Genomic DNA, 24635 nt, shown 5'->3' with positions numbered 1-24635 from the left:
CACTTGGGTTGAGAAGGTCCCTGCCATGTTTACCGTCATGGAGAGGAATGTGACTCGTAGGTGGAGCACAAGAGTCATAACTCTATTGCTATGCAAACTGCCAGTATTCCCTTTTCATTGGACCTGTCTGGTAAGGTGACAGGTTGCATAAGGTGGGTTTAGATAGTATCTCGGTCCTAAAACCATTCTCCCAACCTTTTGTTAAAAAATGCAAAGCTGCTGTCAGCAGATTTGTGTACAGACCCCTGCTATCTCCATAGCTATGTGAGAGCTAAAATCACCACTTCAAGTAAACCCAGAATCACAGCTTTGTGGGGTTTTTTTCCCCACGTTAATCCTTAGCTATTCCAGTCATGAGGTACTTTTATTTAAAGCAGATTTATTAACACTTTCATAGCAGCCTTGCATGACTTGGTTACATTCAGACTAGCAAGCGTGAGTTTATTGTGGTCCATAGCAGGGCCCTTAGATCTTCTTGCAATACAAATAACAATATAAACTGGCAATCTTACCTGCTTGAAGGTGAAGGGCCCCTTTTGACTCCATAAGAGAAATCTAGAGTAGTTATCATTCCAGGTTTTAGAGAGCTTTAGCTCTAGCAAGCCTTGCTGTACTGTATTAAAAAGTTGAGAAATCAACAGGAGAACCTGGCTTTGGTTCTCTGAAGTTCTTCCTTATGAGAGTTTCATTTCAATATCCAGCAGCTGTGAGACTGAATTTGGTGGTAGCTTAAAGGGCAGGGAGAGGTTTGGAAGGAAATAAAGTTAGCAAAGTGAGGGTGAAATTAATTGGCTCTGGTGTGAAGGGAAGGGGGACAGTGAGTGAAGCGAGGATGAAGACTAGAGCATGCTTTTTGAATTACAATGTCTTAAAGTTCACTCAGCTAAGAATTTTATTGCTGGTCTTGTTCTTCGGCTTCTGGGGGAAGATCAGGAGGGGAAGGCTCTAAGGAAGTCATGGTAGTTTATCTTGTCTTCTCCGCAAGAACACAGGTCAATCAGCTGGGGGGGAAAAACAAAACCAACAAACAACATAAAGAGTTGGAGGCTGCAAGTTTGGGGAATTTTTTTTAGGGGGAAGTGCTCAGAGGTACACCTTGTGTGACAGAGCAGATCTTATGCCCCTGTGCCGAAGAGCCTCCCACCTTAGTAGTCCTGAATCACAGGTAACCTTGAATGCTTATAGATGGCAGTAATCTATGCAAGGAGAAGAGTTAGCGTGTCTGAGTTTGATCCTGATTGCCTTCTAAGCATCACCACAGTAGCAACAGATCCAGAAAAATTAAAGTGTGGCCACAGACTGACATAGGCCACAGCAAATCTTTCAGAAACCCCATAGAAATCGTTGCCAAAGTGGGATGAGGGCAGCATATCTGAACAGTTCCTGTTCACCGGTGTCGCTTTGGTGTGCGCTGATGGCATAAAGTGGAGACACAGATAATTGAGCTCAGTGACAGTCCTACTAATGAGCCAGTTCTGGTACCTGGGCCTGACCCTGCATTTTGGTGCAGAGCTATAGCCTCTGTGTGCTTAAGGGGAAGAAAGGGGGCTTTTGTTTCTTTAATTGCATAACTAATCTTCTGACACCCAGGGAGATGGAAAAGGTCTAATATTACAGTTCCTTGAAAGGATTCTTCTTCCCCTTGTCGCCTGGAGACAGATTTACTAGGGTTGCTCTTGTGTGACTGACAGCTGTGCTCCCTTCCAATCCAGAGCGTAGTTAACTATCTGCCGTATGTTTAATTTATAGCACCGCCTCACTTCTGAGACCTTTGGGCATATTCTTATTAAGATTTCAAGAGACAAGAGGGCTACTTTCAGTGCATAGGTCCTAGATGGAGATTCAAACATGGGGGTTAAGCCTCGGTTGTCACAGGTTCCCCTCACACTCTTGGGCATGTCACTTCATCTCCCATTCTCAGAGTGGAAGCAGGAAGGACTGTCACCACATTGTAAATTCCTCAGGGCAGAGTGGTCTCTGATGAACTCTTTCTTTAAACTCTGAGTCTGCCTTTATTGGCCACTAATCTACTGCTTATCACATTATGCTAGGAAAGTATCCTTGCCAGTCATATTCCTGAAAGGATCCTCCATCCCCACTGGATGACTTTTTCTCTTCAGTATCCTCACATTTTCTGCTCTGCAGACGGTGACCTCTGTGTGCGGTTGCTCATAGTGCCCAGTGAGCCTATGTTTTAGTTGTATTAAGCAAGTGGTTATGATTCTAATTTCTTTTCTGGGGTGTTGGGGGTTTTTTTTTGGTACAATACTTAGTTCTCAACTCTTCAATACACTTAAATCCAAAACTCAGCTAAGCTTTCCTAAGGCTCATTCTCTAAGCACCTCAGTGTCATCTCTACTCAAGCCCAGGTGTGCTTAAGTCATGACACAGACTCAGTAGCTCTGCAGTAGCCTAGGCCTGACCTCTATCATGCTATACCTCTCCTGCTCATCTCTGAGACCTAAGTCACCAGGCATTTTCAGGCTTCACATAACAGTGCAGCCAAACATTAGGCTGCTCCTCTGGGGGCAACCTGGGTAACATTTCTCCTCCTTACTTAGAGGACAACAATTATTATCTCCTCCATGAAGAGACAGGCTCAGTATAACAGCTCAGAGGCCCTTCTGAACTGGGACTCTCTTTCCCTCTTCTTGAAGCTGTTCCCCTTTGTAGGGTAGAGCAGCTGTTGGTCTCGCCTGGCTAGGGTTGGTTTGGAGAAGAGCTCTTTTGAAGAGCTGTAGGAGAGGAATTCAATATGCACAGCACCCCTTCCTTCTGACCTTGTTAACCAGAAAGGCGTTGGTCGGCACACTCAAGCTGTCGCAAAGGGCTAAAAATTTTGCTTTGTCCAGGACGCCAGAGCCATCCTTGTCGCACTGAAGAAACGCTTCCTGAATGTTCTTCTTGTTCAAGTACTTATGGAGCTTCAGCTCTTCCTGAACCTGCACAATTAATTCATCCAGTTCCTGCTTGCTGGTCCCAAGTGTGGGGATGTCACTGTAGAAGAAAGGAAGAACAGGACTTCATGTAAAAGCTACTTCTGGCAGCCTCACTGTGACACTTGTGTGCTGGCTGCCCACCATGGCTGGCCACACTGTATTTCTGAATACACAGAAGGCTCCTGGAGTTCTTGGGTTTTATGGCAAGTTCATCTCAGCTTGGACTTGGAGACAAAGCTCAGTCTTGCTCTCAGAGCATTAGGTAAGCTATTTTCCCTTTGCAGGACATTTCCCCCATGCACCTTTTGTCTGCAAGTGCTCTGGGACAAGGAGTGTTTCCGTGTGCGCTCCCCACGGTCCCAGGAACGGCATGCAACTCTAGTTTCAACCAGAGCCCCTGAACTACCACACACTCCAAAGTGTGTTGTGAAGTAATAGGGTTATTATGGGGTCACCCGAAATGGGTCCAGACAGCTGAAAAAGAGGATGTGGGCTAAGTTCTGATAGGCTGATAAGCACACTCAGAGCAAATGAAAAAAAAAAACCCACCAACTCTCTGCTGAGCCTGCAACCATCTAGTAGCTCATGCAGATACTGTTTGCAGCATCTGTTACAGTTAACTGCCGTCTTTTGGGAAAAGGTGACTGTGTCCATTTAGCTGAAAGTATCTCTGCTGCTAAGCCAGAGCTGGCCCACAAGCTTTTTGGGTCAGCAGCAGCTGCAACATCATATTGTACACACTTGAACCCCTCTTGAACCAGACACAGACTATTGGAGCTGAATAATCAGCTGAGAAGCCATTAGACAGCAGGCTGGAAATGCCCTCAGCTGTCAACCCTGAGTCTTATTTAGCTCCACAACACCATCCTTTGAAGCCTACCTGTTGGCAGGCTCCTTTACCACCTGCCGTGGACGAAAGTGATCCCTCAGAGACTGCAGTGTTGCCGCAGGGAAACTCTCTGCGTTGCTCTCCATATAATTAAGCACGTATTCATCAGCATCAGTGATTACAAACCTGTGGCCAAACACTGGGGAGGAGGCATTAAAGAAAGCAGCGTTACTTGCCTTTCAGCATGGGTAAGTCACTTTATCATCCAGGAGAGAGCACGGTTTCTCTCTTGTGGCTGGGCTCAGGTTTGAGCGAGCTCTGCTGTTTGTTTCAGTCCTTGAAGGGAGAATAGTTTCTCTGACTCAAAGGGAGTTTCACTACAGGAAAAGCAGCTGCTGAGAGCAAAGGCCCCATGCCTGTGCTTACAACGACTCCCCCCATTAGCAGAAGGTGTGCTTCTGATATTCCAGTATTTCACTTATTTTCCTTACAGGATAGATATTCCTTACAGGATAGGCCTTCACTACTTGAAGTCATCTGTCATAGCTTTAACCCTGTGAATCCTGGCAGGTCCCAAAATGTAAACTGAACACATACTATGAAGAATGTAGCTCTTTTCCTAATTATGTCAAAGGTCCAAACATTGACAATAACAGAGTAATATCAACGTACACCAGCTGGTGATCTGGAAACTCAAATGTGATGAAAGCCAGGAGGAACGGATCTTTCAAGAGAAGAAAGGTGTATGCACTGTCTGTGCAATAAATGACATACCAGAGCAGGCACTGAAAACCAATGCTCAGACAGTGTTATCGATCCAGGCTGAATTTTACCTTCAATTGTAGAACCGATGGTGAGGTCAGAGGGCTCATAATACATGGCATTCTCTGTAGTAGAGCCTGGTTTGGCGACTCGGGTCTTTCCTAAGTATTTGCCTCCAATGATGCCAGAGTTACGGACTGGGGGTTCATAGATGCTGATCATGTCATTGGAGAGGAAATAAGAGAGGATGAAACGACGCTTTCTGTCCTCAGGGTTTGGTGATTCCTACAGGAAAGGTAGTGGCTTTGGAAAAGAACATTTGAACCAGGTTTTTCTTTCCTGGCATGCTTAGGAGTACCTAGTAGCCCACTCATAAGAACACAGATCTCATAGCTGGTTTTTTTTTATAGCTGACTAAACAAGGCACTTAATGTAGGCCAAAAGCTACAGATATGCTGACATAGTGTAACGAAGCCCTAGACAGCATCAGGTGTCTGAATTTCAGAGGTTACTTGCTGTAGTCAGGCCAACAGAAGCAGAATCTGGGCTGCAGTGACCAAGTATATTCAGTGTTTCCACAGACGAGTAATCCAAGACAAGGAATACCCTTTATGGAATTATTCGTCACAGAGAGACTGGCTGTAAAAGTCAGTATGAAAGTTATATTTTTCATTATAGTAAGTGCCTGAGAGAGGCTGGTGCTGCTTCCAGCTCTTAGTCACAGGAAGACATTTCCTGACACACCAGTAGGTTTACTTGCTTAGTTTAAAATTAAGTGGATCTGAACCCGTCAGCTGTGACCTTTAGCAACTGCTGCACAATAGGAAAAAGAAATCAGCCCTTATTGACCCTGAGTGTTTGGAGAGGGCAGGCACCAGGCAGCACAGGAAATGCCATTGCTGCTGCTGGATGTGCCAGAGGCTCCTTGCATAAACCAACCGTAAAGCTGGCACAAAGGCCAGGGCCTGAATGTTGTCGTGGGTGGACAGCACTGTCCCCGTGGACTCCCCGGCTTCTGCACTGGCACTTGGCTACTCTGCTAGCACAGCCCCTCGCTGGCTGCTGCGGGCAGGACTAGCCTGGAGAAGGCCAGGTGCTGGGAGCCAGCAGCCGAGAGACAGCAAGCTCACACTTGTGGCAGCGGTTGAAGGCAGGCAGAGGCACAGTGCCCAGTTGCAATGCTGTTTCAGTTAGGGCCATCTGTCACGTGCTGATGTCAGTGGGAGTTTTTCCATAAATGGCTGTGGTTTTGTAGCGTGTCTGTTTTGTACTTTCTGGCCTTGTTTTTTTTTCTACCTTTGCGTGCTACTAGTTGTCACAGCGAGTACACAATAACCCAACGGCATCCCCTGAGGGCCACTCGTGTTGGCTTGGGGAACTTTTTTTTCCCACCAGCACAGAGGAGAAATTGCTAACAGCCTTCTCTGAGCAGGCTGTGGCTCCCATCCTTCTGACTCTACAACATAAGCTGGCACTATACCATCAGGGAAAGCACTTACCAGGGCCAACTGGTATCGCAGCACCTTGTGGTCATTCTCTAGCATCTTAATTACATCTTTCCGGGGAGGCTTTGGAAGCAGAGAAGAGCAGTTCTGAAGAGAGTCTTCAAGGATGCCAAAACCATTATAGGGAGGAATTACCTGCATCCAGAGGAGACATCAAACATAACCGGCTGAAACTGCCAACAAGACAGTGTTTGCAAGAGAGTTTATCAGAAACTATCTGTTTGGAAAGAAATCTTCTGTCACCAGGTAGCAATAGCTGTGACATCCTGTCCAGTAGAGACACTTTAGCCTGGCCATATGTTGCAGCCCTACTTACAGAAAATATTTAAGAGAATTAAGAAAATCTGAAATTCAGAAAGCCAGGTAATTTCTCTGAATAAACAGACTATGACTATAGTAATAATTAAACCTTCCCGTGCACAGGAACTCAATCATCTGCATGTTTACACTGTTAACCTAATCCCCATCAAGTTTGTGGTCTAGGCCAGCTAGCACTCCAGACCGTTCCTAGGCTCAGTTTAGGAGGTAACAAGGGCTGTGACCACCCCCGGTAAGCAGTTTGGACTTAGCAACCCTGTTTTGGAGGGTGAGGGAGAGTTTAGTAATATGAGTACAGCCATACTGTGCCAGTTGGCTTCCCAGCCAAAACCAAACCTTGACACTGTTTGATTTTCTAGTATAGACATAACCAGAGTTCTTTCTATCACTATTAGCAAGTGCTTTGTCCTTTACAGTATTAGAATACAACAGTTTCAGAGGACTTTCATTTTTATATTATGACCATTCTTGCCTTGTCTTTTCCAAGTTACTTGCTCTTTTCTTTAAGCTGAACTTGTTTACTATAGGTTCTCACTAAGCTGAACCTATATTTTACTATAAGAGCTTATACCGACTGCTTCCTTCCCTCCCTTCCTTTAAGAAATTGTTTGCAGTACCTGTGGAACTTCCTCAAGTGGTTTCTTCTTTATTTCCACGGGCTGGAAGTCTGTGATACCAAATTTGTCACGATAGAAATTTCGTGTGAACTCATCGCAATCATAGATGAAGAAGGTGCGCCCAAGGAGGGTGGTAGATTTGCCGACAGCAAAATCTTTCGCTGTGTACCACTCAAGTACCTCCTGATCAGAGATCTCCAGCACACAGCTTGGGAAGGTCTCTAAGCACAAGGCAGACAAAAGGAAAAATCAATCAGGTAGATGTTAACATTTCCTTGTGAAAAAGGATGCAAAAGCGAGCTGTATAAATAGCTTCGGGGAGCTGTTGGTGCTGCGGTCCTGCCACGGTTTCCCAAAAGATAAAGAATTTAGTGATCATTTAAAGACCTTTTCTTTGGCCAAAAATTGATGACGCTTGGAGTTCTCAGCAAAAATTCTCCAGACTCGGTGTACCTCTGACACAGCCACCACATATGTATCTACCCACCAAGGCACTTCAGCACAGACGGATGTGCTGGCCAATCTAGACTTACTTTTCTTGTCCACAAAGGTTTTGGGCAAGCGTTGGCGTTTTATCAGTACTGGGAATGGGTCTCTACCATCATTTTGCTTGTAGACTTCCCGAACCTCCACTGTGTCATCTGCCAAGTAGTAGTGGATGATGTAAGGCCGAGTCTCACCAAACATGCTGTCAGTGTCATCCCACATGGCGTAGAAGCGAAGGACCTGGGGGTGGAGAAAAAAGAGGCAGAGAAGACAAATATGGCTTAGGATCACTGATGCTTTGTCCAAATGAAGTGGGTTGAAATGGGTTGGGTGATTGGAGGCATCTCACCAGTCTTTTCTGCCAGGTATAGAAGAATCAAGCCCTTGTACTGTGGGTACTGGGATGAATGGGCTGCTGAGGCAGCAGTGAGAAGGGCAGCAGGGGCTTGGAGAGCTCGACAGGCCTGGCTTACCTTGACAGAAGCAAGTGAGAGAGAGCAGTCTATGCTAAGACAATAAATTTAGTTCAGGAAGCATGAGGAAAAATGGGGGGGGAGTGATTAAAAAGCCGCGGAAAATAATTGCCCAGGAATGAGTACGGAAGTAGTCTTAAGGGAAGTGATTTTTATAATGAAATTTAATACAGCAAGACAGAATCTTGTTTTGACTCTTAAACCTCTTAGAGGTTGCATGGCAATCCTTTATTACTCTAATGCTGAAGAAGGCAGAGGGGAAGGCACTCAGCAGTCCTGAGGAGGCTGCATTCACTGCAGATCCCATCTTATTTCTGCCTAGTGGAAATATCTTCTTTTAATGCTACAGAAATCAAACTCTTCACTCTTCACACTGTGATGCTCAAGGGTTCCCCAAGGTACAGCTCCCAAACAGGCAGCCCAATAGCTGTTGCAGGCAGTTGGCCCAGCGTAGACCGGAGTCACTAAGGCTATAAACTGGCAGTAAAAGGGCAGGTATGGCCCAGCTTGCATCCACACAGCAAAACTGCCTGCTCCCCTCAAAACAGTGTGACCATATCCAAAATGGCAACTGGAAATGATCCTGGCCTGTGCTAACTAACACCTAGCTGATGGCCAGGAAATGTTTGATTGATAGCTGTCCAGGGACAATATGCAGAACTCAGGTCGTGTCCTGACCCTGGTTTATTTTCCAGTATAGATGTAGTCTATAGTGTTTCTTACATTGTTGTTAGATGAAAAGCAGATTCAGAGGAGCAGGGAGGAGAGTGTTAGTCAACTGTGTGCACAGGGATAACTCAGTGAAAGCAAGTGGCATTTGTGTTTGCCTGAAATTGTCCACTCTGGCACCTGGCATCAATGTTTTGGAGGAAGAGAGGAGTGGATGCAACATGCCCGTTCATATTGGAACTGCATCTGGCCCTATCTGCTAACTTCCCGAAGCAGGTGGCTTATCTCACCCCAACAGAAAGTGAGATGGAGGATCTACAGCACAGGCTCTGCAATCCAAAGAGAAGCTGTTCACAAGGCACAAAGCCCAGTAAAAAGAAAAAAGATTTCTTTCTTACTAAAGCCAAGACGGGAGCAAAACTGGAGTCTGTTCAGTGGACTGAGATTTTTTAGAATGAGTAAGGTTGTAGACACTCACAAAACTCATGTTTCAATAACAGATACCGTCTGTAACATGCGTAATCGCTATCAGCTCTCTCACCTGCTTGTCGTAAGTCAGAAACTGCTTGAGTTGGTCGAAATCTGATGGTGTGATGTACGTGGGCATAGGCATCCGGCGCAGTTCTGTGTAAGGATCAAAAGCCATATCCTCTGGAGGGTTCAGTTCAATTCCTTGGCTCTCCAGGAACACCTAGGAAGGTCATCTAAGGTATTAATGCTGCCGTGAGTTCTGAAGGTAAAGGAGGTTACTAGAGATTACAGATGGGCGGAAAAGAGTGTTGTCAGAACACTGCAAGTTCATTCCTCACAGACCACCAGGCTGCAGCAGTATTAGTTCTACTGCAATAACAAGCACAATAGAGGATGACCAGGATGTTTCTGTTTAAGCTGCTTCTAAGCTTTGCTTCCCCTTTAATTACTCAGGGCAGTCCTGTCCTAAACAACTTAACTCAGATTTTACTTGACCAGTTTTCCCTGCCCTTAGGGCTTTAAATGGAGAATAACTGTCAGTTGATCCCTTTTACATAAATGAAAAAAATTAAATTAGTGCATAATCACAGATGTAGTCAGTCAGAATTTGCAACAGACCTAGGGCTCCCCAGTGTGTCAGACAGTGGAAGTTAGTGTTACCCACACTAGGCCCACGAGGATATGTGCCACAGTGGCAGCTTCAGACCATGTTTCAGGAGTACTTTTGCCACAGAAAGAGGACAATCTGTTTGTTTATAAACAGATTTTTTCCTTAGCTTGGATGTGTCAACAAACTCCAGGGTATTACTTGTGTAGGGTATTACTTGTGTACTCACATCAGTCACCCAAAACAGCCTCTAAACTCAATGGACTTCCCTTTTTGGCCTGGGGAAGTGGCCCATGAAAACATTCAGCTCAGGAAGCACCTATGCAAACATCTCCAACCGGCATGTGAGATCACCCTGAAGACTCACAAAGCAGGTTCACACTTTCAGACTCACTGTTTTCTGGTCTGGAGGATGTCAGTTAATGATAAATAGACTAGTGACCTTGAGATGTAGACCCCCGTAGCTCATTTCATGTTTTCCATCAACCAACCAACATTCACATGAGAACCAGCTCTTTATCTGATGCAAACTGACTTTAACAGTCATCCAGTTCCAGCAGAGCTGGCCCCACATGTTCTCAACAGCCATGTATATACCAACATATTATACGTGCTTGGGAACATTCCTGGGCACTGAGGCCAACAGGCAAGGAACAGCCTGCATCTGAACTCTCTCAGCCTCCAGGACAGGTTGGCTGCACGTAACTCACCTATTGGGAATGGTTCCTGGAGCATTCTGACTCCTGGACTGCTCCTGGGAATTGCTTGGAAGAAGAGTGGTTGACTAGGGCTGAGATTATACTGGGGACAATCTAACAGGATACCATTTTACTGGTATTTGTTATTATTTTTCGTTGGACTGTTATTATTTCATTTACTGGTACAGAAAAAGCCAGAAATAGAAAAGCAATGAGTAAGCTCTCTTAGAAAGGTCAGTTCCTACCATGATTCTCAACCCACGGATCACAACCACTCTTCTGCCTTGGCTGTAGATGGGCGCAGCGTACTGAATGCATTCCCTTCCCCTATTCTTAACAGAAGAGTATTAAGTCAGAAAAGAGTTAGGATCAGGAGTTTTCATCTTCATCTGGACTCTAAGCAGTTAAACTGTTGTACACACAGAAATGAACTTAGAATTTGTATTGTAAGGAGAAGCCCTGAGGACAAAGGATGGACTCCCTGCAGGCCTGGGGCAAATACACTGAGCAAGTAGTATGCCCTCAGCAAATATCATACCTTGAACTCAGCACTGATCTGCAGAAAGAAGTCTTCACAAAAAGCAAAATGGAAGATTGCAAGCAACCTTACTCTGAAAGCTACAGATGCAGACTCCTGGACTCTAACAGGTCTGGCCACCTGTAATTTCTGGGATGCTCTGTGTCAGTGTTCTCGGTACAAGCGACCCACCTGCGTGAATGGGTCGCAGTCAACTATGCGGTACGTCCTGCCATACATGGTGATGCTCATGCCCCGATTCAGATCTTTCCAGTGGTAATGATCCCCACGGTCATTCTTGGGCACCTGGTGGCGTCTGATAAGTTTGCCTTGAGGAAGACCAGAGTTCTGCACAACGGGCTCTATGACGGACATGGTGTCATCTTCCAAATAGTAATAGATACCCACTTGGCGGATCCGGTAACACTCTTGTGCTGAGAGAGGAACATCTTCCTGGAAATAGGCATCAAACTTCAAAATCTGCCAAAGGAGCCAAATCCCAAAGGGAGAATGAGAGAAACAATTTGAACACCATGATTAATCTATTAAGACAAATAATTTATTTGTAGTGTGCTTTAGCAGCCTACATCAGCCTACAGGCCTAGGTAATTAAGCGATGATAAAGCCAGCAAGTCCCTACTAGACAGCAAAAGTGCTTCAAAAGGGACCGCGACTTCCCCAAGCAGCACTGGGAGCCCCACTGCTACTCTGGCTTGAATGAAGGGGCAGAGAAGTATCTGACAGATTAAACGGTAACATCTATATTACTCTGAAGGAACAGCCTCAGTAATTAACACAGCACATCTGTTCCCCAGACTGTCTCACAGATGGGCTGAGGGTTGGCTGCGGACTGCCTTTCCAGGCCTGCCTGGCAGCGTGCAAACCCGGGCACGCGCTCAGGTCTGCTGAGCCTTCACGCTCTGCAGCAACTGCTCTGTCCGTAGCTGCGGCTGCACTCGCCAGCTTGCAGTCTGTGCCACCGGCACATTTAAAATCAAGAGTCAGCTCAGGAGTGCCAAGCAGACACATAGCCACCTCCTAGTCTGCTAGGAACACCAAGATATAACGCAGGAAGTACTACTGGGGCAGTACAGGCTGTAACACTCTCTGGTGACAAACCCAAGCATAATTAGATGGACCACAGTTAAACAGTCTAACAGGTCCCCACTGCAGACTGCCCTTTACAGTTTAAGCTCATTTACAATCTCAGCATAGTTTTGGAAACACAGAAGGCCAGGCTGTGGTTTACAGGGTAGTCGTTATAAACTGAAGCTTTTCAGTGTTAATCAAACTTCTTTTCCAATGCCTGCTAGAAATGCTGTAGCGTAACTTGTGGGGAATGTCTTACATCGTTTACGTATTATAATCCTCCTCCCGAGCAAAGAAAGCCTCTTTCAGTCTGAGGTTCAGCTGTCTCTGACTAAGGGCTATGGCATCTGAAAACTGCTGTACACTGTCCCATGAACCCTGGAGCTGACTGTTTATGTCTCCGGACTTGGCCAGCGATATTCCTGGAATAAGCTTCTTTATACCTTTTTGTCAAAAGCCACGTGTGCTGGAACAAAGCCTGAAGGTGGAGCCTGCTTGGCTTGCCCATAGATCAGTGTGGGTCTCTGGCTGGATAATTCCTCTAGTTCAGCTTGAGAAAGCTGATTCACATATAGTCGCTCCCCACCGATCCCCACTGTTGGCAGCCGGGAAAAGGCAAATCCATTTTTGTAGCCCAGTGTCTGGGACCGATGAAAAGATGTTTTCTGTGGAAGGAAATCCAGCTGTAAAAAGACTACATTTACTAAGTAGATATGGCTACTGAAAGCAGAGAAAAAAAGTAGGAGTGTGTAATATCCAGAATGCCCCCCCCCCCCGCATTTTATTAAAACCTGCTGCAGCAGTTATTTATAATCAGATTTTACACTTAGATCAAGAAGGCTGAAAAAACAGTAAGTGGTTGGAGGAACAAAGCGTTGGAGTGAACTCAAATCCTAGCACTGGCACAGATTCCCGTAGAGCTTAATTTCCCTATTGCCACTATTCTCAGTGCCTAGAATGAGGTGACAGCATTTTCTCTGCCCTAGTATTTCTCTCGCAGACTCTTCGTTCCCTGATCTGTTATGGCAGTAGAGAGCACCATGGGACCTCACTCTGTTAGTGCTTTACGGTGCTCCCTTGACTATTACACCTTGTGCACCCTCTGTGCTTTCCATCACTATTTATTTTATCACCCCCTTCCTGGGGATGATATTCACTGAATTTTTCTTCGCTGGGCTAAATCAAGGTGTGTTATGCTCACAGAACTGCAATTATGAAACCTACCAAAGCACATTAGCTGTTTCACCACTTCTCTCCACAGTCCATGCAAGGGTCACACATTAAATAACCACAACCCTGGTGTAAGACCCTATAGCAGATTAATGAGAAGCCTGATAAGACAAGAATTCTATCTTTGTGAGCATTGTATAATGTTGGCTCTGGGATTTGCCTGTTATTTTTGCTTTGTTGGTTTAATCTTGGTTTTGAGCTTCTTGGAGCCTTTCACCTGTCTTTGCTATCTGCCTCACGCCAGCTTTCCATTCTTCAAACTAAATAATTATCCAGATGGCACAGGAACATCCCTGCTTTGATTAAGGACACGCAACAAGAAAATGTCAGAGCTGTGAATAGGACCTGATCTCTGTCAGCCCAGTCCTGTTCTTCACTACTGAAGGCTGGGATCGGACTTGAGTGACACCAAGCTACTTGACTTGCTGTACCGCCCACCACACCTGGTACCTCACCTGCAATCCTGAAAGCATTTGAAATAACACGTGCCTGCATGGTCCCACCGAGCTTTCAATGCTTAATGCTCCAGAGAAAACAGGAGAAATTGTGAGTCCCTGATAATAAAATCCCTGACTTTACCTTGACTTCTGCCAAATAAAACAGAGTTGTACGCATTTCTAGCGCTGAAGGAACAAACTTCAGCTCCTTTTCCAGACTTGCAATCTGCCCAACCTCAGGCATGTGAACCGCTGCTTCTCCACCCCCCTCCCACACCCCTCATGGTTAAGCCTCTAATCTTATTTATACCTTCAAGGCCCCACTTGAATTTCACATAATTGCCTGTTTTCTCTTTACACTGGTACTACGGACTTTGCAATACTGTGGACAGAGCAGTTAGGAAAACAGGTTCAGGTGAAAACAAAAGAGCTTACTGAACGACATGTTAGCAGAATGTGTTATAAACATTAGCCCTGCCACAGAACTGCCATTTCCTTCTTTTAAATAAATACCAAGGGAAAGCTGTGGAAAAAATATTCAAGTGTATTGGGTTTGCGTGGCAAGGTTTTGATAGCGGGGGGAGCTACAGGGGTGGCTTCTGTGAGAAGCTGCCAGAAGCCTCCCCCATGTCTGATAGAGCCAGTGCCAGCCGGCTCTGAGACAGACCCACTGCTGGCCAAGGCCAAGCTCATCAGTGATGGTGGTAGCGCCTCTGGGATAACATACTTAAGGGGGAAAAAATAAAGCCAAACTGCGCAATTGCAGCTGGAGAGAGGAGCAAGAATATGTGAAACAACTCTGCAGACACGAAGGTCAGTTAAGAAGGAGGGGGAGGAGGTGCTGCAGGCACTGGAGCAGAGATTCCCCTGCAGCCCGTGCTGAAGACCATGGTGAGGCAGGCTGTGCCCCTGCAGCCCGTGTAGGTTAATTGTGGAGCAGATATCCACCTGCAGCCCGGGGAGGTGCATGGTGGAGCAGATATCCACCTGCAGCCCGGGGAGGTGCATGGTGGAGCGGATATCCACCTGCAGCCCGGGGAGGTGCATGGTGGAGCGGATATCCACCTGCAGCCCGGGGAGGTGCATGGTGGAGCGGATATCCACCTGCAGCCCGGGGAGGTGCATGGTGGAGCGGATATCCACCTGCAGCCCGGGGAGGTGCATGGTGGAGCGGATAGCCACCTGCAGCCCGGGGAGGTGCATGGTGGAGCGGATAGCCACCTGCAGCCCGGGGAGGTGCATGGTGGAGCAGATAGCCACCTGCAGCCCAGGGAGGGCCCCATGCCGGAGCAGGTGGATGCCTGAAGGAGGCTGTGATGCCATGGGAAGCCCATGCTGGAGCAGGCTCCTGGCAGGACCTGTGGACCCGTGGAGACAGGACCCCATGCTGGAGCAGGTTTGCTGGCAGGACTTGTGACCCCGTGGGGGACCCACATGGGAGCAGTCTGTTCCTGAAGGGCTGCACCCCGTTGAATGGACTCACACTGGAGTGGTTCATTAAGAACTGCAGCCCGTGGGAAGGACCCACGCTGGAGAAGTTCATGGAGGACTGTCTCCCATGGGAGGGACCCCTCACTGGAGCAGGGGAAGAGTGTGAGGAGTCCTCCCCCTGAGGAGGAAGGAGCGGCAGAGATAACATGTGATGGACTGACCCCAAGACCCATTCCCCGTCCCCCTGCACCGCTGGAGGGGAGAAGGTGGGGAAACCAGGAGTGAAGCTGATCTCAGGAAGAAGGGAGGAGTGGGGGGGAAGGGATTTTAAGAGTTGGTTTTATTTCTCATTACCCTACTCCGATCTGATTGGTAATAAATTAAACTAGTTTCCCCAAGTTGAGTCTGTTTTGCCCATGACGGTAATTGGTGAGTGATCTCTCCCTGTCCTTATCTCGACCCATGAGTCTTTCATGATAATTCCTCTCCCCTGTCCAGCTGAGGAGGGGAACGATAGAGCAGCTTTGGCGGGCACCTGGCATCCAGCCAGGGTCAACCTACCATATCAAGGAAAAACATGAAGTTTGTCTATAAATTGGGCAATATCAGTGTTTGTCAGAAGTGCACAGGCTTTTAAGGGCCCACAGTTGCCTAAAGAAAACACCTCATAAATTCATAAGACTCCCAAAGCCGACAGGCTCTCCCAAGTGAGCATGGATGCCAGATAACATCTCACAGTATCAGGTGACTAATGTAAATTTAAAAGGGAAAGCCCAGAAGGTAAACTCCTAATCTCAGTTGCTGCCACTCCATATCTGAAGAAATTCTATTGAATTAAGTCCTTCTTTTTGCCAAGTGTATAACGCTTCATACAAACGCCATTTCCCCTCCCAGCGTCTCTGTTCCTCTGTCACATGAGCACTAAGCAATAACAATACTATCTTATTTGAACACAGAGGTTTTTTTCAGCACTTCTCAGCATTCGCTTGGAAAACAAGTATCGCAATGCCCATTTTATAGACTGGAAAATTGAGGCAAAGTGAGTTGATAGCACTCGCTAGGGCTCATCCTGAGGAACAAAAGCCATTTCTGCAAAGCCATTTCTGGAGTCCAGATCTCCTTAAAACGTTACCAATACTTCAAGTTACTCTAAAATAACAATCTGCTCTGCTAAGTCCCGTGGGTGTTTCTTACATACACACAGCACTGCTAAAGTCAAGTAGAAGCATTCACATGACTAAAGCAGGCAGGATTTTACTGATAGAGGAAATAACATTTTGCTAGGGGCAGCAATTTGCATTGCAGATTTCCAAGACGTTATAAATGATATTGAGGAAATAATATTATTAAGCTGAGAATAATTCTGAGATAACCTTTATTACTGCATGATTAAGAGTATTTGTTATGAGTAAATTACTCCACTTACTGTTGAAGAACTGAATCGTCACTGACTTAGAAAATAGTTTGACTGTTCATGCCAGAAGGCACCACTAAGACTGGTACAGTGACAATTTATCCTTGGGTAATCCTAATCCACACACAAGCAGAATAAAGAAAAGAGAGGGTCCTACTTAGGAAAACAGAGAAAAATGGGTTCTCACAAAAGCATCCAGAATGATCTGGAGTGGGTTTACCAAAGCCCGTCGTGACACAGTCCTTGTCACGAGCACATTATTTCAAGAGCACATCTGTCAAACAAGTGACAATACCACCACTGGTCTAAGAAACATAGGACAGTATCTTCCTAAGGGAGCACTAAATCAGTGTGGTTAAGATCCTTTAGAGGTTCCTTCCCACCCCATCTGAGGAGCAATCCAGAGTTACAGAGATTTCTGTCACAAGGATACTTAGGAAATAGCATCAGCTACATTAGAAATATCAGGAGCACTGTGGTGGCAGGAGATGGAAGGGAAGCTTTTCTCTTTTGGAAGAATTAGCATTTCCATTGGAAGATAAAATAAGCATGAGGTCTGCGTCCAGGGAAGTAAAGAGGCTCTGTGAGTGATAGGGAAGGGCAGAGTGGGCTGACATGGGCTCACCATCACTTGAGAAGATTTGTCAAAGGGTAGACTGGATTGGTAAGAGGTTCTCTTCCACAGAGAAGAGTCTAGCGGATATACCAGGAAGGCATGGAAGTGCTTGTTCTGGAGGTGTCAGTTTTCAATGGGAATATCAAGGACAAGGAGCACTGTCCCAAGGTGTGGCTCTTTTTTTTTTTTGAGTACAGCATGTCCCATGTCAAATGTTCACACGCAAGTACATGAGGTGCCTTATCTTGGAATACCTGAGCACATCAGATCCCTCTTCTCCTGCTGACCTGGCAACCTGGATGTATTGGGAAGGAGCAGGAGGAAGAAGGGGTCTCACTCAGAATACTGAGGTTTATGGGAACGGAGGAGCCTGATCTTAAGGCCATTAAGCTCCAGGGAAATGTAAGGCATGCCCTCATCCATCTGTTCCCTACAAAAGTCTGGGAGCATTGATTCTGAGGGAATCAGTCAGGATACTGGTTTCTCAGACTGACACTAGCAGCACTGAGTTGAAGCTGAACAATGGTCTCAAGACTCAAGGTGTTAGTTCCCCAGGGAGAAGGAAGAGCAGAGCTGTCAGCTGCCCTGAAACAGTACTGGAAGGAACTCAGGAAGTATCTGTGGTACTGCTTCTTCAAGAGGATATTGGGAGGATTTCTTATCAGATCTTCAGTGCGTGGGAATGGGGAAAAGGAGAGGCTGCTTCCTCATTTAGGTATAAAGTGTGGAGGATGAGGATGACACTACATCTTCCAAGGAACCTGGGAGCAGCTGTCAGGGCCTCACTTCCTTGGCAGGATCCTGGAGGCTGTGGTGGAATCAGTTCTGTGGAGGGACACCAGTTCCCTGAAGACTATCAGGTTCTCAGGTTCCAGACCATTAGCTCCCTAAGGACTATCAAGGATTCAGTTCTCCAGGTGATAACGGGAGAGCATTTGTGGAAGTACCAGAGCTTTGGAGGAGGGGGTATCAGGAAAGTATCAGTTGCCCAGGAGATTGGTGACTTCGGGGTGTATCTGTCCCTCTAAGGGTGGTGGGTGGGTCCAGGACATACCGGTTTCCCTAGGTGTACAGGGATTGTTTTGAGGATTAATTCTTAGTGGAGAACTGCTTGGGTGTAGGCAGTGTTGGTTCTCCTGGGTATAGCAAGTCAGTGGAGGGGGTATCAGGTGTGTTTAAGGGTCCTGGTACACAGCAGTATCAGAATGAGTAGCAGGTTCAGAACAAATTAGTTTGGGAAAACTGAGATGGTTCAGAGAAACAGGAGTTTCCCTGGAGAATCAGGTTTCAAGAATGTGAAGTGAATATGGGGATACTCCTTCCCTTGGAGAATCACATGAACTGTTGGGTGAAGTACTGATGGATTCAGGGGTACTGGATCTCCTTGGGGTGAGTTTGCAGATAGTGGTTCTGCAGTTACAGAGAAAGCTTTTGGGGTCTCATATGAGGCTGAGAGAACCTACCTCTCCAAAGCTATCAGGATAATTTCAGGGGTTATCACATGGGTGTAAGATACAAGGAGTTCCTTGGGGAGAAAAGTACCAAGTCCCCTGGAGGGTGGGCTCAGGGACACCTGGTGCTCTGGGAACAGACTTTAAATTACATTGGGAGAACTTAGGGAGTAGCAGGTCTGCTGTGGGTGGGCTCAGGGGATACCAGGTGAGTTCAGGTCCCCCAGAAGTGACTTCAGTTGATATTTGTTGGTTTTGGGAAGCCCTGGGGGAGAGTTCTATGGGTATTAGGTCTGCCGGGGAGCATTAAATGAGTTTACAGGGTACCAGGTCCCCTGAAGGGTGTCTGGTGAGTTTGAGGTATCCCTGTATTGCAGCTGGTCGAGGGAGAGGATTGTCCTGCTCTGCTCTGCATTGGTGCAGCCTCACCTCGAGTGCTGGGTGCAGTTTTGGGCACCACAGTACATTAATGATATAATGCTACTGGAGAGTGTCCCAAGGAGGGCCATGGAGTTGGTGAAGGGTTTAGAGGAAAAACCATACAAGGAGCAGCTGAAGTCCCTTGGTTTGTTCAGCCTGGAGCAGAGGAGGCCGAGGGCAGCCCTCATGGCGCTCTGCAGCTCCCTCCCAAGGGGAGGAAGGGGGGCAGGCGCCGGTCTCTTCCCTCTGGTGACCAACACCAGGACCCGAGGGAATGGCAGGGAGATTTGCCAGGGGAGGCTTAGGTTGGGTATTAGGAAAAGGTTCTTCCCCCAGAGGGTCGTGGAGCCCTGGAACAGGCTCCCCAGGGAGGCATCACGGCACCAGCCTGGCGATATTCAAGAATCACTTGGACAAGGCCCTCAGAGACATGGTGTGAATTTGGGGTGTCCTGTGCAGGGACAGGAGCTGGACTTAATGATCCTTGTGGGTCCCTCCCAGCTCAGGGCATTCTATGGTTCTGTGATTCCTATGACATGGGTTCACAGGACACCAAGTCCTCTCAGGGATATTAGGTGAATTCGAGAGGTACCAGGCCTCTTGGGAGAACTAGAGGGAGGTCTGAGGGAACAGGAGGTGAGTTCAGGGGGTAACATGTCCCCTACGGGACATATTAGGTGAGTTTAGGGGTACGGGGTCTCCTGGGGAGTTAGACGAGGGTCTGAGGAAGCACCAGTTCCCCAGCGGGCGCCTTCAGGGGGTCCCGGGTGAGCCGGACAGGGTGCAGTTCACTGACGAGTCCCTGGGGGGGCGGGGGAGGGGGGGGGCCTAAAGGCCTGGTCTCACGGAGGCTCTCAGGGGCGCACGGGCCAGGCCGGGCTTGGGGGCGCCCCGGGGGAACGGGGGCAGGTGTTCCCGGGAGGCAGGGCACGCCGGAGGGCCGCGCTCACCGTGGGGTCCCTGAAGGCGCAGCCCGGGAGGAAGGGGAGACCCGGCCCCGGTTCCGAGCTCATGGCGGCGGGGGCGCTCCCTGCCCGCGCTCCAGGGACGCCGTCTCCACGGCAACCTCCGGCTCGCCCTAGTGCGCATGACTCACCGGAGGGGTCGCGCATGCGCACTGAGCCGGGCGGAGTTCTGTGCCTGCGCGGCGAGCGACGGGGTGCCATTGCCGTGGCAACGGGAGGGCGGGAGCGCGGCTGGCGGGGCTCGACCGACACCGGCGGGGGCCGGAGCCCCTTCCCGGGGCTGAGAATGGGGTGGCTTCGTCCCCGCAGAGTGGAAAAACAGCAGTCCTGGGAGCTGTGGAAAGCATTAATCCTGTTTTCTTAGGGATTTGAGCGCCCTTCGGCCTACCCCGACACAGGCTGCCGCCATGTTGTTCCTCCCCCTCACGCCCAGCCGAGGCCTTTCAGCATCCCACAGCGCAAGCTCGGTCTTGTCTCTGCCAGGCCCTCACCCCCACGGCACAGCTGGGCTGTGTCCCTGCTGTTAAATTCTCTTGGTCTCCGTAAACGGGTGGTGGCATCCAGGCTGTGTTTTCAGGAGTTGTCCCAGTGTCATACACAAGCTGCCCAGAGAGGCTGTGGGGTCCCTTCCCTGGAGACATTCACACCCCGCCTGGACGCGGCCCTGTGCCCCTGCTCTGGGGGTGCCTGCTCAAGCAGGGGGTGGGACGGGGTGAGCTCCAGAGGGCCCTGCCAACCCCTGCCTCCTGTGATTCTGCCTGGGCAGAGGAGTAGCCGTGGAGGTTCGAATCCAAACCTGGAGTGCTCAAAACATTTTAACAGGAGAATTGGTTGTGCTGGTTTATTATATAGTAGTATATTAGCTTTTCAATAGTGGGGTTTGTAATTTGTAGCACCAGCATAGCTCCTTTCTTTTAAACACAATTTTTCTCTCTCCCTGAAGGAAGCAGCAAAAAGAAACAGTGGGGGGCCATCAACGAAAAGGTGGTTGTGCCAAAGTCACTCCCAAACGTTAGGAGAGAAAAGAAAGCAAAGTCAATCACCACAGAGAAAAGAGTGTTTTGTATGTCTTTCTCTTGGTCTCTTTATCAGTGGTACACAAGACAGGCCAGGCTGCGATTCAAGGGCAGACAGCAGAATCTGAGAGTTTTGTAAGCATAAGTCAAGCAGAGAGAAATGCAGCCAGACCGTCTGTCTGAGCGTGGTGTGGGAGAGAGAAGAAAGCGAGCCGATGGGAGATAAAAAAATGAGTCTGATGAGCTTAGAAAGGAAAATAATAGATTGAAGGCCAAGCAAGGCTGAAAGAGCTGGATTTGAAAGACAGCAAGCTGCTAATGTGACTGCTGACTCAGATGCAGGTGCTGGGTCTGAAGCTCTCTCTCTGATTTCCCCTGCTGTGATATCCAAGCACCGTTTAGCAGGTTTCCTGAACTTAGCAAGCACCAGGGCCTTCCTCAGAGAAGGAAACTTGCTTCTGTGGGCCACGGGTCATCCTCTAGGAGAGCGACAGAAACTTTCTAACAAGGCTGTGTGGCAGAGTGCCCCTTGCACAGCTTGCAGTGGGGCAGGAGTGCTGCTATCCCGCTCTTTGCATGGGTGGGGAACTAGGGCCAGGGGATTTATCCAAGACCACGAAGTAGGATCTTAGGCTCTGAACACGAGCAGGGACAGGAGCAGAAGACTGTGGTCCCAGTACATTCCTCCTGGGTATTTTAGGGAGATGGGAATAAAAAAATGAAGATTAAGGAAAGCCATAGCAGAAACTGGTATTTTCTTAGGAACAGTGACCACAAAGCAGGAGAGAGGAGAAATGGGGAATAAGGAATTAAAGTGGAACTCAGAAGATCTGGATTCAGCATCGTCTGACATCAGCTTCTGTACAGGCAAGTCTGACTTGCCAAGGTTAAAACAAGCCTCTTTAGCCTCTTACAACCCTACTCTCTATTCACGGAAGGGGAAAGGAAGTCTTTATCAAGATTGGCTATCTCTTGTCTGTTTAAAGCTTATGTATTTTGGAGGAAAGATTGGGCTATTATGTGCATATACACTAATGTAATACATGCCAATAAAAAAAGCCTGACTGGTGAATCCCCTTGCAAGAAGAGCAGATGATGTTTCAGTGTGCCCCATCTGTGCTCTGAGGGATCCAAGGATTACTTCTTACAGGTCTTTTAAAAAACACTCAGAAGCACGGGCTTGTTGGCAGTAGGATGAAATTTGCTACCCAAGAATCCACACATCTAGTGAGATAGGCAGGATTTGGAGATCAGACCGCTCTCCCTCACCACTTTGTTATTGTATCCAGCATTTGCCCAACTGACCAAGAGACATGCTGATGAAGCAATACAAGCTTGGCTTTTTTTCCTTTTTCACCCCATCTATTGGCTCCCAAGGGCCAAAGATTTGATACAGGTGTGTTAGAAAGGATACTGCTAGGGAATGAGTTTAGTGCTCTTCACTTCATAGCAAGAGGAAAACAGGGATTGAGAGTAGGTCTTACCTTCAGCTAGAACAAAGCAAAGAACTACAGGATAAAAGATAAGCCATCACTGGGAACAGCTGCAGAACCTAAGACACAGCAGGTAGCTTAATGCCTTAAACTTCGGGCATGTTCATTTCTTTTCTTCCAGGGCTGCTAAGGCTTCACTTCTTCCTCTGAAGTCAACAGGAACAGCAGGCAACTTTGGGGAGCATTCTTCCCCTGACCTGGTTGTTGAGACCATCTTCAACAGCTGCTTAACAGAACAAAGAAGGAAACATCTCGCTTACAGGTGTTTGCTAAAGCTCTGCCTCTTAGCCTGTGCTATCAGAGAGCTGCAAGGGTCAGACCAGACAGATACTGCCATTGGGTAAATGAACCTCTTCTGAGTCAACTTGCTGCTGCCATATCTGGTGCTTGAAGTAAAAATCGTTACCTTCACTCACATTCTCTGCTCTGTGGCTGGTGACATATGAAATGACCGAAACAAAATGCCCTGTTCCCCTGACTTGGAAGCTCTTTCACTTTTTGCATTTGGCTTCGTGAGCTTTGGATAAGCCAGTTCCCTCCTTTGCTAATAACCATCTCTGGCTTTTCACACATCAGGGATGTGTGTGTGTGTAATATTGGATAATGGCAGGCACATAGTAAATATGTTCCCTAAAACAGTATCACCAAGCAGTTCCTTCTCAGCATACCACAAGTCTCTATTTTTGTTTCTAGTTAAGAAAGCTAATAGTTCTGTTTTTCTTTTAGCATTTTTTCCCATTCCTCTCCAGTTTTTACTTCATGGAAACTTTAAACTTCGGCCTAACTTGTCTGGTGAAATCCCTGTCACTTACGCAGAGGGCGAGACATCCCTTGCTCAGAAATGCATCTCTCTGCAGAGTTGGCTACAAGCCTGCTTGAATGAATTTTTTCCTAAGCCTGTCTGGAGAGCTTGTGCTGAAGGCTCTGCTTTCGTGGCAGTGGAGGCCTCCCTGCAGCCACAGCTGAAGACATCTCGCCCTCTGGTGGGTAAAAACACAACAGTATGGAAGCCTTGGTCTGGATGTTCTATTAAGAAAGCATAATTAAAATCATTAGTGTGGTGGTAATAGAAGGGAAAAGAGCACATTTTTTAGAGGACTGAAATTCACACCGAGTGTATGTCCTGGGGGATGGGGTATGTATATGATCACACTTGATCCTCCTGGTAAACAGGGTTTAAACTAGCGATGACGGGAGAGAGAGAATTACCAGCAGCCCTGACACAGAGTGATGGTCAAGGCTGATGAGCAGAGCACTGGGAGTGACGTATCAGAAAAGGATCACAAAATCAGCAAAACAGAGTTTAAGTGGGGTCACCTCCAGACTCGCATGTAAGCAAGGAAGTGCCTACAAGGCACAATTACAGAGAAATCCTCCAAACCCTTTCTGGGAAATCACACTCACCAACAAGGGCTCATTGACCTCATGAAGGTCAAAGACAGCCTTGGCTACAGTGACCATGAGCTGGTGGAGTTCAGGATCCTAAGGGGAGGGAGGGAGGAGGGTAAAAAGCAAGCTCACAACCCTGGACTTCAGGAGAGCGGACTTTGGCCTCTTCAGAGACCTCTACCTGCTTGGTAGAGTCCCATGGGATAAGGCCTGGGAAGGAGTGGGGCCCAAGAAAGCTGCCTGATATTCAAGGATCACCTCCTCCAAGCGCAAGAGTGGTCCATCCCAATGAGCAGAAGTTGGGCAAAAATGCCAGCAGGCCTGTGTGGATAAACAAGGAGCTCCCAGCAAAACTCAAACACAGAAGCATACAGAGGGTAAAAGGAAGGACAGACAGGGAGGAATGCAGAGACATTATCCGAGCGTGCAGGGATGAGGTTAGGAAAGCCAAAGCCCAAATGGAATTGAATCTGGCCAGGGATGTCAAAGACAACAAGAAGGGCTTCTATGGGTACACAGGTGACGAAAGGAAGTCTAGGGGAAATGTGGGCCCGTTGCTCAGCAAGACGTGGGAGCTGGTTACATAGAACATGGAAGAGGCTGAGGTACTGGACACCTTCTTTGCCTCAGTCTTTATTAGCAAGACCAGGCTTCAGGAATCCCAGGTCCCTGAGACTGGGGAGAAAGGTGGCAGCAAGGAGGCTGTACCTTGGTTGAAGAGGATCAGGTCAGGGAATATTTCAGCATGGCATGCACCCACGAGTGCTGAAGGAATGAACTGATGTCACTGTCA

General features: G+C 47.7%; 1 protein-coding gene across 1 annotated transcript; it reads right to left on the bottom strand.

Annotated features, from left to right (window-relative positions):
- Window positions 1–336: 336 nt before the first annotated feature.
- Window positions 337–20050, bottom strand: EFHC1 (EF-hand domain containing 1). Its single transcript, XM_064448242.1, has 11 exons — window positions 19930–20050; window positions 12424–12645; window positions 11084–11371; window positions 9140–9289; window positions 7504–7696; window positions 6971–7191; window positions 6030–6170; window positions 4602–4815; window positions 3820–3967; window positions 2781–2997; window positions 337–1001 (listed from the first exon to the last, which is right to left on the bottom strand). The coding sequence occupies exons 1-11, from the start codon at window positions 19990–19992 to the stop codon at window positions 930–932; spliced, it is 1929 nt and encodes a 642-aa protein (XP_064304312.1). The 5' UTR covers window positions 19993–20050; the 3' UTR covers window positions 337–929.
- Window positions 20051–24635: the final 4585 nt, after the last annotated feature.

This window comes from Phalacrocorax carbo, chromosome 3 (genome assembly GCF_963921805.1).
Source record: "Phalacrocorax carbo chromosome 3, bPhaCar2.1, whole genome shotgun sequence".
In the NCBI taxonomy this organism is placed as follows: domain Eukaryota; kingdom Metazoa; phylum Chordata; class Aves; order Suliformes; family Phalacrocoracidae; genus Phalacrocorax; species Phalacrocorax carbo.
Note: the sequence above shows the minus strand (reverse complement) of the source record. Positions and strands in the feature narration are given on the sequence as shown.

What these genes read in the sequence shown, in the direction of transcription:
- EFHC1 (XM_064448242.1), bottom strand. Translation starts at nt 19,992, where the DNA reads ATGAGCTCGGAACCGGGGCCGGGTCTCCCCTTCCTCCCGGGCTGCGCC. An exon ending in ACGTGGCTTTTGACAAAAAG is followed by an intron (nt 11,372 to 12,423) that starts GTATAAAGAAGC and finishes CTCCTTTGGCAG; the next exon opens with ATTTTGAAGTTTGATGCCTA. An exon ending in TTCTGACTTACGACAAGCAG is followed by an intron (nt 7,697 to 9,139) that starts GTGAGAGAGCTG and finishes CTCCACCCCCAG; the next exon opens with GTCCTTCGCTTCTACGCCAT.